Genomic DNA, 15,183 nt, shown 5'->3' with positions numbered 1-15,183 from the left:
GCTTTTTGCAATGTGAAATAATAAGAAAATTATAGTTAATAATTTTATTGCAAATAAGTAATTTTTTATTATCTAATAAAAAAGAGGTAGTTTTGATAGAAGTTATTATAATGATTATTTTGTACAAATTTTAAAAAGCGGAAGGTAATCAATATTTGCTTCTAATAATGAAAACTTACTATTTCTACATAATATATATAAATATTGGTTTTATAAAAAGTTATTTAAAATATTTTTTTAATTGTAATCATATTTTAGATATATAATTCAATTACTTTGAAAAATTGAAAATATAATATATGTTTTTGTTTAAGTTTAAAATATAGGTAATTTAAAAAAATGTTTAAAATAAGTCATTATTTATAAGTTCAAAAAATTACTTATAATCTTAAAAACATTTTTTTTTCTAATCTTTATGTGTTTTGAAAGTTTTTATAAGCTTATTTTGATAAATTATTTTAAAAAAAATTATATATAAATAAGTTTTTTAGTTTTAGTTTTGACATCTAAAATATAATAAGTACATTTTAGTTTAAAATGAAATGATTTTTTCTCAAAACAACCATCCATAAAAAATCAAATAAGTTATTGTTTTTATAAAACAATACTAATATAACATAAACATTTTTGTGTATTAAAACTTAATAAAAATACATACAATTTTGTAAAATTAAAAAATAAGAAATTAGATGTTAATACAATTGTGTGATTTTATTTATGAATGTATGACTATAACTTAGTCATTTGAATATTGTACCGTATCCTAGTGACCCATCGACGAAGGAGAATCCAGAATCAAAACAAACAATCGACCGACTATCAGTCAAACACTAATCAGGAAAGGTAAACATCATTAATGGCCTATTAATACGTTTAATGGCCATATTAAATGTGAATATACATTATTTATGAGTGATTGACATATTATATTATCCAAAAATATATTACTAATGGTTAATCGGTGGACTTAGCAGCCACAAGCCCTACAAATATATAATTGGTATCTAGGTACAAATATTTTTTTCTATCATACTTAAATATAGATCTCTTTATAAAACATATCTGACTTAAGCGTCAGAGTGTCTTCTGCAGGTCAACAACCCATCGGGATGGATTGCGTTCTTGAAGAGGATTGGACCATCAAAGCAAGGAACGACGACCGACTCTCGGAAAAATTCAACCGAAACATAATGGCGCCCACCATGGGGCTGAGCGACATCCCACTGAAACCGCAAGGAACCAAGGCGAGCGCTCGATCTCGACATCGCTACTTCAGATCAACACTAGGAACTTTCAGCAAAGCGAAAGCTACACAACATGGATCATTATCTCTACGTGAAATATCATGGACAAGATAAGTATTTTTAAAATATAAATATTTCATATGAAAATAAAATAATAAAAATTTTGCCCGTATATTATTCTATAGTAATATTTGAGTTTTATGACAAATAAGGGTAAAATCCAAATATCTAATTGATAAAAGATATTATAATAACTATTATATATATATATATATATATATATATATATATATAATCAATAATATAATATATATATTGCTCTCCTAATAAAAACATTGGTTACAAAAAGATTATATTTACATAAGTCAATGGTTAAGCAGTGGGAGGGAACATCTTTATTTTCGGGAACCACTTGATGACAAGATAAAAAATATATAATGTCATTATCATTCTATTTAAAGTATAAGACTTAGACTAATGTCTTGTAGAACCATAGGCTAATGTTTATTAACTTTAACACTAGTCTCTTACTTATTGGTTGTCGAAAGCCACTTGGATGATTCTATTGCAAGGTCATGGTATATCTTAATTTTAGCAAAAGTGATTAATTCGAAGTTAGACAGAAAAATGTCATTCATGAAATATAACAAAACCTAGGAGCGCTCTTTGAGAACCCTTGATCCTAAACCGAGCGGTGAGGTTCTATACGGACCCACTCTCGTCCTAAACCGAGCGGTGAGGTTCTATACGAACTCACTCTCGCCCTAAAAACCCAGGGAACGCTCTCCGAGAACATGTGGTCCTAAACCGAGCGGTGAGGTTCTATACAGACTCACTCTCGTCCTAAAAACCCAGGGAACGCTCTCTGAGAACCCCTGGTCCTAAACCGAGTGGTGAGGTTCTATACGGACTCACTCTCGTCCTAAAAATCCAAGGAACGTTCTCCGAGAACCCCTGGTCCTAAACCGAGCGGGGAGGTTCTATACAAACTCACTCTCGTCCTAAAAACACAGGTAACGTTCTCCGAGAACCCCTGGTCCTAAACCGAGTGGTGAGGTTCTATACGGACTTATTCTCGTCCTAAAAACCTAAGGAACGTTCTTCGAGAACCCCTGGTCCTAAACCGAGCAGTGGGGAACGTTCTTCGTGAACCCTCACTCTCGTCCAAATCCGAGCGGCAAAGTCTCGTCATGGTAATCAATCTTTCTCGCTAGTTTAAATTCGTTCGACATACTTAAACCCCTTCGCACTTGCAAACAGCTGCTCGGGGCTTGGGGGACTTAATGTACCGTATTCTGGTGACCGATCGGCTAAGGATCCGGAACCAAAACAGACAATTGACCGACTGTCAGTCAAACACTAATCAGGAAAGGTAAATATCATTAAAGGTCGATTAATACGTTTAATGGCCATATTAAATGTGAATATCTGACTTGAGCGTCGAGGTGTCTTCTGTAGACCAACAATCCATCTGGATGGATTGCGTTTTTGAAGAGGATTGAACCATCAAAAAAGAACAAAGCAAGGATTGACGAACGACTCTCGAACAAATTCAACTGAAACAAATATTATTAGAAATACAATAGTTAACATATTAAAAGAAGGTCCATGAGTTGACCATGACTCATAGGATTTTATGGATATTTAGTCCTATGTATTTTTTTTTAATAAAGAAATTTTTTGACTTTATGAATTTTTTTTTTTTTTTGGTTTCAATCCATATGGGTTACTATGAGATGTACTAATTTGATGGTTCTATTAGCAATGACCAAGTTACTTAATGACAAAATGGATCAATGTGTCTCACGTGAAGAACATGAACACAAAATGCTTACATTAGAAAACAAGCCTTACGAAACAGAAAAGAAAAACGCAACGATGAGAGAACGAACCTCTTGCAAGGAAAGATATAATTCAGCAATGTCATAGTAGCAAGGGAAGAGAAAGGAACACTATGGAAAAGAATAGAATGACGTTCACATTCACAATAACATAGAAAAGGATAAAAGTGACAATGACAATAAGTCTTCATTCTTTATAAAACTAAGGATAATGATACTTAAACAACATTTTTATAACAACATTTAAACATCATCTACGTGTCATTCTGTGATTGGTTCGTAATAATGTTTATGATTATTATTATTAATTTTGAAATAATTTTGAACTAATCACGTAATGATATATAAATAATATTCAAAAGAATATTGTCTAAGAATCAGTATCCTAAAACCGAAACCAATTCTCTGTCACGTAAAATTTCTTCAAAAATAATAATGACATTTTTTTAGTTTTAGAATAACTTTAAATTCCAAAATGATCGCATTGATATTTCGCCTAGAAACCTCATAATATAGTAGGGTTTCTAAAAGAAATCTATATAACCAGCTCGCTTTAATTTAAAAAAAAAAATATTTACCATGTTCTGTTAAAATGATATTTTTATTAATAAAAAACCCTTAAAAACATTTCCATTAAAAATGCCCTGAGCAACTTAAAAATTTCTCCATCCAAAAATTAAAAAAAAAAAAAAAATCCCTCTGTTTTATCAAACTCTTGACTAAGTACTTAGTATTTGGTAACAAGAAGAGACATTTTGTGTTGTTTGATCAAACACTGTGGCAAAGCATGTTCAATAAGGAAGACCATGTTCCTGTAACTGCAATAACCAACCCAAAAACCACAATTGCCCCATCACAAACCAGACACTTCCAATCAATCTCTTCTTTGAAAACCAAATAGTGAAACGTAGCTGGCAACACAAAGCTAAGAATAACACAGACGCTACTACCAACAAGTGATAAAAAATCTGCAAAGTTAGGCACAAAAATTGCCACCAAACTCACCGCCAACACCAACAACCACCTCAACCACAAACAGTACTTAGAATCATACAACCGTCTCTCCACCAACTCGTACACTGGATTCATCATCAATGGAAAAGTAAAGAACAGGTTGATGCAAAGACCCAACTGCACCAAACCACTTATCATGCCTGCTCCAAGATTCCTAGTGATAACTCCTTGAGTTTCATCACCAAAAGCAAAGTAACCTAAACCAGCAAACGTTGCAAACAACAGAGAAATCAGAAACATTGCCGCACCCAAAACCCCACCAAATTTCTCCTTATCTTTCGCCTCTGATTCCAGCGGCAAAATCATTCCTATCCCTTCAAACGCATACACTGCCACCCCTAAACCGTAGAAAAACACCGACCAACCCCCAAAGGCCTCCAAAGGAGGCCTATTCTTCATGAACACGAACACTTCGTCCACCATCACCACACTCTTCGCTGCAATATCAACAACATCGGCGAAAATGCTCAAGGGAGCCAAAAGGGTCAAACTTGGGATAGCATTAAGGCCCAACTGAAAAGGAAAACAACCCCAGAGAAACAAGACCTTTGGCGTCAAACCCAGAAAAGGATGCCATGTTGACGTGTCACCGGCGAGATTGGCCAACGTGGTGGAAATGAAAATAAGGTAGCCGACACAGAAACCGCAATGAGAAAACCCTATCATGACATCAACAAAAAATTTGCCAGGAGGACCCCCAATGGCATATCCCAAATCACCAAAAGAGTTGAGATGGGGGAACTCCTCTTTGGATTGAAGCTTGCGGCGAGTGCGCACGAGGAGCATCATGCAGTGGTAAGTGAGGAAGGCGACTAGGAAGAGCATGAGCAAACCCGTGACCCAACCGGTTTTCTTGAAGCTGTAAGGGAGACCAAGCACTCCAGAACCCACAATGGATATGAAGATGTTGGCGAAGGTCTTGAATGTTGAGGAGAGACGGGGTGCATCGGAGAGAAGAGGCACGTCCTCTCGTGGGGTTTCAACACTGTGAAACCCCATTTGGAGAAGGAATGAAGGTGGCTGTTGTTCTGCAAATGGAGGGTGATGGGTGCGGAAGAAGCAAAAGCATGCAGAGGAAGGAGAAGGTGGAAGAATGATAAATGTTTTGTAGGGATGAGGTGTGGTTGTGACCTCAGGCCAAGCTTTGCAAATCCTAATTTAGTAAATATATAAATTGAATTGTGGAATACTAAGGTGGGAAAATGTCCATTCTCTGCTGTCTTATTGTCAGCTTCAGATTTCTTGGGTGAAACAACACAAAACAAGCATCACTCTTCATTTAGCTTATAACAAAAAAAAAAAAACATTACTGAATTTAAATTACATCACTATAATTATAAATAAATAAAGAAAAAATAAAAAATTATATATCTATTATATCAAAATATTGTGTAAAAACATCTATTTTTTAAGAAAAAAAATTATACATGTAGCCTTCTGTTTTCCTAGTTTCTTCTAACCTTTAATAAAACAAAAATGATGATATTTTTACTGATTCATTAAAAATGTAATATCATTACATGAGTGTTTATTAAATAAGTGATGATACACGTCTCATTTTTAACTTGACGTCATTCAACACAATTAAAGTAATATTTTTATTTTAAAATGTAAAATATTTTAAAATAATTGTTTTTCTCATTAAATGTTAGAAAGGTGGGAAAAATTGTAAAGTGTTTCCTAAGTATCACGCGTTATTTAAAAGGAGAAAAAATTATGTATTATGATGTGATATAATTAACAGTGATAAAGGAGAATTGATAGGTGTGAACGAGATGTCTGAAATTAATTGATGTACACAGCTATCATAAACTTGCATTCCGGTCCTAGTTTTGGTAGTGGGTATGAATTGAATTTATAGATAGGATCTGTGATCCAAGATCCTTTAATTAGATCAAATTAATTGAACCTTGTTAATATACTTTAAATTTGAATTGAAATTAAATTAAATATCTATATAAATTTAATTAGGATAAAATTAACATTATAATAGATATAATTACATGAAGATCAAATCGTCTTTAGATCAATATAGTTATTTATATATTTCTATAACATAATTAAGATAATAACATCATGATTCAACATGACACTATTACATATTTGATTTTTTAACTACTGTGGTATGTTTCGGTTTAAAAAAAAAATAAAAATACATGATAATTTTGAAAATTTTATAAATCTGTCTTTTTGCAAAAGAATCCAAATTATATATATATATAATTTAGTTATTACAAAATCGTACGCAAATTTCTTAATTTATTTTAAAATTGTCTACTTTTTTAATTATTTAATTTGAAGGTTTAAAATTACTAAAGTAATGTTATTTGGTTTATTTGGTTATCCCGTTTTGAATCCTCTACAAAATAATGTAACTAATTAATTACATATAGAAGTAATTTATTCCCACTGCAAAAAAACAAAGATGTCATATGCATAAAAAACATGGAAAAGGAGCTTCAGACCTCTTGGACCAGTCATAGCAAAAATCTGTTTAGACTGAACCAATTCAGTAATCCCTCTACTCAAAACCTCCTCAGCCAAACAAAACATAAGATAACAGATCTCCTTATCTGACACCTCTTCCACAAAAGAAAACCAATGATAATTTATCTTAGTCTTCAATGTTATATTCAATAAATTATATTTTAATATAAAAGTTCTAAAAGATTGGATCTAAATAAAGCCTAGCTAAATTTCCATCTGTGTCAACCAACACAATATTTAAACATTAATTGTTTATCGTACAGCTGAGGGTGATTTTAACTTCAAATTCAATCCACGCAAAACTGTTTCAACTGAAAAATTCACTAAAAAATTCACTAACTTCTAGGATCAAAATTTGATATTAGAAACTACAATCAATGATGGTAGATAATGTTGAGAGTTCGAGTAAAATTTTTTTCAATAGGAAATTAATCCCATTTTAATTTTAGAAGAATAAATCAATGTATTACTCACGTTAAGCTCATCATGTAACTATAGCTACAATAGACTATATAGATAAAATAAGTTCTAGAAAAAGATACATTTTATTTATTTAATCCCTTTTGTTTTCAGAGCAAGGTTAGATTTAAATGGCTAAATATAAATTGAGATGTATACTCATATTAACCTTTAAAATATATATATATATATATATATATATATATATATATATATATATATATATATATATATATATATATTAAAGGTATGCTCAGTGTGAAAGAATTGTATTCTAGGATAAAACATAAAGTTCCATATGCATCCTTATAACACATACTGATAGATGAAGAATAATAATAGGTTGTTGGGTGATCAAAGTTATAATGCTCAACCAATTAAAAGAAGAATTGACACTCTTGTTCTGTATAATATTCTTTGTCAAGAAATGTATCTGTTACTCAGAATAAAGGATTTGATCATTAATGGCAGTCATCCTACGTTTCTTTATACACTTTTTAGATAGATCCGAAACACTAAAGATAAAAATAACAGTATTTCAGCTACAGAAAACTATTTTATCATTTTCTTTGATACAATTAATTATTTTATTAAAATATGTACATCATCCTCTTAAACAACAGATAGTTATTTCAAATGAAGATAATAGCATTTTTAACAACTTAGTCATAACTTACGTCATTTAATGCCAGGAAAGTAATAATCTACCAATTCAGTACGTAACTTCTAAACTTTTAATGCCAAGATAATCCATATTTCAATATTAAAGCAGCAAATGGGGGATAAAAAAATGTCAGCATTTCATTCTACATAATTTGAATATAGAAAAAAATAAAAAAAAATATAAACAGCATAATAGACAGTATAAATAAAAAAACCACCAGGTCTTCACCTTTTATTCTAAAACAGAAATGAGGAGCAGAAATAAGCAGCACAATGAAAAAGCTGATCAATTCATTGGATCCTCCTTTTTCTAAATTCAAGATTTCCTGCCAGTTAAAGTAGCACAACTTTGAACTGAAAGATGTATAGCAAGCAACTAAATCTAAATTTACATTTAATCAGTACAAATCCATTACAAAACCAAAATGAACAAAAAAGATAAATTCCATATTGTAAAAAAGAAGCATGATGATTCCTACCTCAGCTATCAACATCTATCACAGTAGCACATGGCCATTCCATTGTAATATATGAATTTTATGACTGCACAGCTTTATTTTGTTTGATACAAGCCGGTGCCTTGAAATCTTGGCATTTCCACATTGACGTAGCCTCAATAGGCAACGCTCTGTCAGTGGATGACTCAACTGTAAACAAATGCATACTATCAACAGCATTATTGCCTGTGTTCATTCCAGTCAATGGAGAACTTCTGGCTCTTATTTCTTCTTTTGGCAGTGCCTTATCTTTCGAGGTGCAAATGCTTAAGGGTAACTTTTTTAGCTTCACCCTTCCTCTCTTCTTACCTATGGGAGATGACTCTTCACAGTTCTTCCCTTTTGATTGACTCGACTCTGCTTCCCCATTATCTATCTCTAATTGGCTTGGTCTATAATATTTCAGCCCTCTCTTATCTTTCTTACTTGAGCTTACCTCTTGGACGGATCCTTCAGAATCAATTTTGCCAGCTACTGCATGCTCGTTGTTCAAAGATAAGCAATCATGTCCAAGTGCCACACCAGATTCAGATCCCTCTGTAATTTCAAAACTTGAGGAGCTTCTTGGCTTCTTATGTTTACTACCTTTTGAGTCTGAGTTTGGAGAATTCTTAGAGATTCTTGGAGAACTGTTCATGGCTCGATGTAACTTACGAGCTAATTCTTCATCTGTCCTACAATTTTCAACTGGCTGGTTTTTTTTGTACAACAGCTGAACTGGGAGATGCTTCTTTGACTTGTTTTTCTTCAAATTTCTTTCCTTGTTTGCCGCCTCCTCGGAGAAAGATGCAACCAAATCTAAAGCCCTCTTGGCTGCAGCTACTGCCGTTGCAGCTATTGCAGCCTTTTCTTCAGCTGCTGCTCTGGCAGCCTCTGCAGCTTTAGTCGCAGCAATTGCTGCAGCTTTTGAGGCCTCCACAACTTCTTCAGGTGTAAGGTTAGGGTTATCTGAATGACAACTTAACAAATGCTTCAGCCGGGCCTCAAATTCAGTTGAAAATGATGAGGATGAGGGGGAAGCAACATCGGTTACACAAGAAGCAGCAACTGGAGAAGGTGAGGCAGTAGCATCACTGTCCGAACCCTGTTTCTTCAATCCAGCAAGAAGACGCTTCCGAGGTGGTAAAAGAACATCAGCATCCAACTGGCTAACATCAGATGATTTCTCCATGCTCCCCCAGTAAATTCAAATTTAGGACTCAGAAAACAATGAATATATCTTAAATGAATTAAATACCTACTCCACTGACAATCACATCATTGCAACAATTGATCAAATCTTTTCCAATTCCACATTCCACATGATATCAGGATTTTAACAACCCTACAAGATTCCTAATGAAACCTACATAAAACGTGAAACAATTCAAAGACTATCCAAACTTGTACCAATATTTATTGTTAAGAACCTTCCATGAGAAGAAGAAATTGGACTCATACCCAACATCAAATTCTTCCATTTCAACACTTTGATTCCTAAATAGAAAGAAAGGAAACAACAAATCAAACTCAAAACTAAAATCTCATTCATTAAAAACGTCAAAACAACCACAGCAAAACTCAATTTTCAAAAATCAGCAATCCCAGCTAGCAACGGAGAAAGTTGAAATCGAAGCATAATTCAGTAACATAATCATAAGATCCAGGACCTGAATTATATCCAGGCATGCAGCAGCAGAAGACATTATTTTCAGCATCCCAATTGGTAATCGATTTAAATCAATCCACAAAGCAATGAATCAAGAACAAAAAACAATCCAAATCTGGATTCAGCATAATCATGCAAAATCAATGGAATTTTCATATCCCATGAGTCAAATTCAACAACACAAATAAGATGAAAGAAATCAAAATACAGTTTAGACCATTGAGAATAAAGAGTCATGTACCTGATCCTGTTGCCGAAGTTAAAGACAAATAGAGAAAGAGGGACAAAGGAAGATCCAAGATTAGGGTTTGAGAGAGAGAGAAGAGAAGAAGAGGTTGTGATGGTGAAGAAGAAAAATCCAAGTATAAAACCCAAGATCTTTCTATTTATAATAATAATAATAATAATAACTTTTATAACAACAATAATAATAAAAATATTTTTTATGTAAGAAAGAAATGAAAGTAAAAAAAATTTGGTTATGATGAGAGATCCAACAAAAACATCTTCACTGTTTTTCAAGTAATTTTGTATTACTTCTCATTTATAGTTGTCAAGTTGTATCAGAAAAAAAAAACCATAATAAATATACAAAAGTTTATCTAAGATCTCACATTCATTAATATTTTGTTAGTAATTTAGACTCCCCTAAGTAACAGTAGTATTTTACACAATTATTCTATTCATTTTCTTATAATTTTAATTTGGAACTATATTAAAATTAACTCTTAAAAATTAAAACAATAAAAAAAAGTTTATATGAGAAGTGAATATTGATTCTTTTATATGAAAAAAAAAAGACATTGTATAAAAACTATATTTGACCTTAGCCTTGAATATAACACGGGAAATAATAACAGGATGATTATTACAAAGTTCATGAGCACTAGTTTTTTTTGTCAGAGTCTTTGTGGGTTAATTGTCCAAAATTATATTGTAACTCAGAATTTAATAGATCATATTTGAAAAGTTATATTCTCTCAATTATGTTTAATAAATCTCTTATTATTATTTTTTTTCTATTTAAATTATTTCTCTCGCAGATTTATTTATCAGATAAATAATAATACTAATTTCTTCATAAATTATGAGATTGTATAAAATATTATATTTGCAACAGTTTGAAAATAAATAAATATTAACAAAAGAACTAATGTGTGGTTTTATGAATTCATAATTGTAATCATAATATTTTAAATGGTACTTATAATTAGTATTTATTGATAATGTGTTATAATTTAGACATGTCATGGTAATAATTATTTATTTAATGGAAAGAGTGATTTATTACATTTAAATGCACCATGTTAGTTGCTGTGTTAGAAAGTTAACAAATTTTATTATCTATTTCATTCATGTACAATAAATAATTTGATTATCCTTCTGACATATTATATATATATTGATAATGGGTTACAATATAGACATGATAATAATTATTAATTTAATTTAGAGAGTGACTTATTACACTTAAATGCACTACTGTCAGATGCACAGGGTTAGATAGTTAACCCATCTTAATAAAAGAATAATTATATCTATTTTTTTCATGTATAATAAATAGTTTGATTATTTTTCTGAAATAAATATATATATATATATATATATATATATATATATATATTATAATAATATATCAGTTGATAATAATGATAAAATAAAAAATCACAAAGATATAATTAAACTGAGTGAATGTTTTGAGCTCTAGTTTTAAACATAATTTTTTATACACTACAAAAGAAATAATAAAGGAGATATCAACTTTTAAGGATAATTTTAAAATATTTTTATTTATTATTTCATTTTATTTTTACTTAATCATTAAGTGTAAATTATTTTTACATTTACTAAGTTAAAATATGTGTGATAACAGATTTTTTTTAGTAAAACATTTTTAAACTAAAGTATTAATTTAAACAAATATATTCAGACAAACTTAAACGTGTATTTTACAAAATGTAAAGAAAACATCTGACAAGAGTTGTAACAACCATACTGAACAAATGTACAAGTTAAGTGTCAGCTTTTTCGGATTACACAGTTATCAGAATTTGCATCTCAATTTGCATCTTTCAACTGCTTCACATTAATGATTTTCCCTTTACTAAATGAATACGTTATGTAAATACCATATTTTATTTTTTTTTCAACTAAATGTAAAATAAAAAGATAATAAATAATATATGGTCAACCTAGCTAATGAAATAAAATAGTTAACAAATGTTATTTTAATTCAAAAAGACCTTTGACACTGTTCGTAATTCTTATCTAACAAATGTTAAAAAGTATTGACTTAAAAGAAAACTGAGAGATAAAATAAATTATTTATTTTAAATAAAGAATCAAATTTAACTTTTGTAATAAATAGAAAAATAAATAAAGTAATTAATTTATTATAGTATATCTTTTAACTATTTATTCTTATGTTATTTTATTGTAATTGTAGTATTATCAGCACACCTTTATGTCTCTCTAAAACTCCTTTTATATTAGTAGTTATTTCTACCCTGCAGAGAGATATATCAATGCAGAAATCTAGAAATCTCATGCTATAATACCATCCAGATGATGTGTATGTTTTACTCTAAGTGATTTGGGAGATGAAAATGAATTTACTCTTAAAATATTAATAATCCTAATGTTTTGTTGTTGAAAGTTTGTTCATATTATAACCCAATCTCATGTTCGAAATATGCCTCAGTTATAATTGAGTTACAACTTTTTTCATCTCTATTTGTAATTCTTTATATAATTTTCATAGTTTTCCCATGTCTCTTTAATATTACGAGTATTGAGAATATTGATAATTAATAATGATTTATTCTTTTACATGAGTTTGAAATATTTGATTCAAAATCATAAATATTACACTATAAATATGAGTGGTCCTAGATTTTTAATTTTTTTTTACCATTACCTTATAATAGATATCAAATTTCCATCTAGAATATGTTTATCAATGTTAAATCTTGATTTTTTTTTTTATACTGTGAAGGATTAAGTAATGAATTTAATACTAGTGGCTTACTTATTAATGAATTCAAAAAATTTGAGTTTGAATTGACCTATCATAGGTTGACTTATTGGTGATACCGCAATGGTTGTTTTCGATAATGGACATCAATTCTATAATCGAAGCATATTAAAATGAGATAAAAAAAATGAGACTTTTTGGCATCGGTTATGAATCAGAACAAAAAGTTTAACATTTTCTTTCGATTAAAAAAAATACTAAACCAAAAATAAAAATAAAAAAAATAGTTATTTGACCTCAGTTATGTACATAATTGATACCACTTTAAAAAATAAAAAGAAATGGTTAAATAATTATTTTAAATCAAAAAAAGTATATGACCTCTTTTATGTGCAAAATTGAGGCCAAGTCATTTTTCTGTTTTAGTTATGAGAATAACCGATGTCATTTACTCTTTTTAATTTAAAATAATTAATTAATTTTAGGCTTAATAGCACTAATGGTCCCTATTTTTGTTGGCAAAATTCGTTTTGGTCCCTATTTTTTTTTCTGTTCAATGTGGTCCTAAAGATTGTAAATTTCGTTCAATCTGGTCCTTTTTGGAGACGCCGTTTAAATAGTTAACGGCAGAAACTCCAACTGTGCAGAAAAGTGTTAATGTGGCATTTAACTGCCCACGTGGAGTCCGTACAGGCATAGTGAGGTAAAATCTGAAATAAAACTAGGACCATTTCGAACACACTTAACGAAAATAGGGACCATCAGGGATATTAAGCCTTTCTTTAATGAAACCCAATTTTTAATGAGGGTGGATAGCCAAATTAGGGTTTTTAGGCATAATGAGGTAGATTTATTCATTTTGAAATTGAAATTGCAGATATTAGGGTTTGCTTTTTGAAAATGCCACAACTTGGGAACACAACCTGGCATTTTTGAAATTCATTAGGGTTCTTAGAATTTGGGAACCCAACCTGTTTCACATTTGCCTTCGTCAGTGGCTACCACCCGCTCTCCCTCCAAAATCGCCGACAAACTCAAGAAGTGGAATAAGTTAATCACCTCCGAATAATGGGTTTTTCACCAACGGGGTTTTCATTTGACAAGCAATTGAGCATTTTTTTTGGGGTTTAGGGCTTTACTCATACTATTGTGGAAAAAATGGGGTTCTTGCCTTATGATTTTGGAAGCTTATGATTTTGGAAGCTTTAGGAAGTGGTGCTTGTTGGGGTCTAATTTGTTGCAGATTGTGGTATTGAGGCCTAACCTGCAGATTATTGCAAATAGAGATTATCTCTACCCCCATTGAACCACCACCAAGTGAGGAATGACAATTTTGGTGGCCCAAGCTAGTGCAACAACAAGAAGAAGAAGATTGGGAAGTAAACATGGCTCATCAACCACCAAGATTGGGAAGAAGATTGGTTAAAAACCCTAATTTGGCTATCCACCCTCATTAAAAATTCGGTTTCATTAAAGAAAGGCTTAATATCCCTTATGGTCCCTATTTTCGTTAAGTGTGTTCGAAATGGTCCTAGTTTTATTTCAGATTTTACCTCACTATGCCTGTATGGACTCCACGTGGACAGTTAAATGCCACATCAACACTTTTCTGCAGAGCTGGAGTTTCTGTCGTTAACGATTTAAATGGCGTCTACAAAAAGGACCAAATTGAACGAAATTTACAATCTTTAGGACAACATTGAACAAAAAAAAAATGGGGACCAATTCGAATTTTGCCAACCAAAATAGGGACCATTAGTACTATTAAGCCTTAATTTTAAGAGTCTTTGGCATGAGTTCTAACCATAACCGATGCAAAATCACTTTTCTACTTCGGTTGTTGGAATAATTGAGACTAAAAGTTGTTTATTCTTTTAAAGTATTTCTTTTTTGAAATGATATTTGGCTTTGAACAAAAGCTAAATACTCATTTATGTTTTAGTTATGGCTATAACCAAAGCCAAATAATGTTGACATTTTTTAAAATTATTTTTCTTGTTTTTGTTTCATCTTACATATACAACCTACACAAAATATCTAATATAGAAACAAAATATATATCCATAACAAAAAACACAATATGATATCCTTATAAGCCAAAATCTACATAGTTGCAAATGCATACAAATTATGATATTCTTATAACAATTAAATACTATTGTACACTTTTATTAATACTTTGCACAAGCTTTTGTTAAGTAATGAATGAACTCATAGGAATTGGTGTAGGACTCTTGAATTTCTGCATAAAAGACAATGATTTCAAATAGTATATAAAAAGACAATGGAGAAAAATATTTAATTCAATGCAATTATTATTGTTTCCCAACCACTTATAATATAGGCACAAATAATG

At 30.8% G+C, this 15,183-nt stretch overlaps 2 protein-coding genes across 5 annotated transcripts; both read right to left on the bottom strand.

Annotated features, from left to right (window-relative positions):
* Window positions 1-3,749: 3,749 nt before the first annotated feature.
* Window positions 3,750-5,395, bottom strand: LOC106765948 (amino acid transporter AVT3B-like). Its single transcript, XM_014650711.2, has one exon. The coding sequence runs from the start codon at window positions 5,096-5,098 to the stop codon at window positions 3,854-3,856; it is 1,245 nt and encodes a 414-aa protein (XP_014506197.1). The 5' UTR covers window positions 5,099-5,395; the 3' UTR covers window positions 3,750-3,853.
* Window positions 5,396-7,912: 2,517 nt separating this feature from the next.
* On the bottom strand, window positions 7,913-10,231 carry LOC106765409. 4 transcript variants are annotated; one of them, XR_002668408.1, is made up of 3 exons: window positions 10,095-10,231; window positions 8,188-9,681; window positions 7,913-8,034 (listed from the first exon to the last, which is right to left on the bottom strand). XR_002668408.1 is itself a non-coding variant. In XM_014650018.2 (3 exons), exon 3 carries the CDS (start codon window positions 9,374-9,376, stop codon window positions 8,246-8,248), a length of 1,131 nt encoding a protein of 376 aa, XP_014505504.1. In that variant the 5' UTR covers window positions 9,377-9,550; window positions 9,646-9,681; window positions 10,095-10,231; the 3' UTR covers window positions 7,915-8,245. The 4 variants fall into 4 exon arrangements, 3 of the variants coding, with proteins under 3 accessions (XP_014505504.1, XP_014505503.1, XP_014505505.1); XM_014650018.2 differs by having other exon boundaries at window positions 7,915-9,550; window positions 9,646-9,681; XM_014650017.2 differs by having other exon boundaries at window positions 7,915-9,681.
* Window positions 10,232-15,183: the final 4,952 nt, after the last annotated feature.

This window comes from Vigna radiata, chromosome 7 (genome assembly GCF_000741045.1).
Source record: "Vigna radiata var. radiata cultivar VC1973A chromosome 7, Vradiata_ver6, whole genome shotgun sequence".
NCBI classification, from domain to species: domain Eukaryota; kingdom Viridiplantae; phylum Streptophyta; class Magnoliopsida; order Fabales; family Fabaceae; genus Vigna; species Vigna radiata.
This window is presented reverse-complemented; position numbering and strand designations above follow the sequence as displayed.

Bases quoted from the DNA above. Each gene is read 5' to 3' on its own strand.
- LOC106765948 (XM_014650711.2), bottom strand. From the start codon at position 5,098: ATGGGGTTTCACAGTGTTGAAACCCCACGAGAGGACGTGCCTCTTCTC.
- LOC106765409 (XM_014650017.2), bottom strand. From the start codon at position 9,376: ATGGAGAAATCATCTGATGTTAGCCAGTTGGATGCTGATGTTCTTTTA.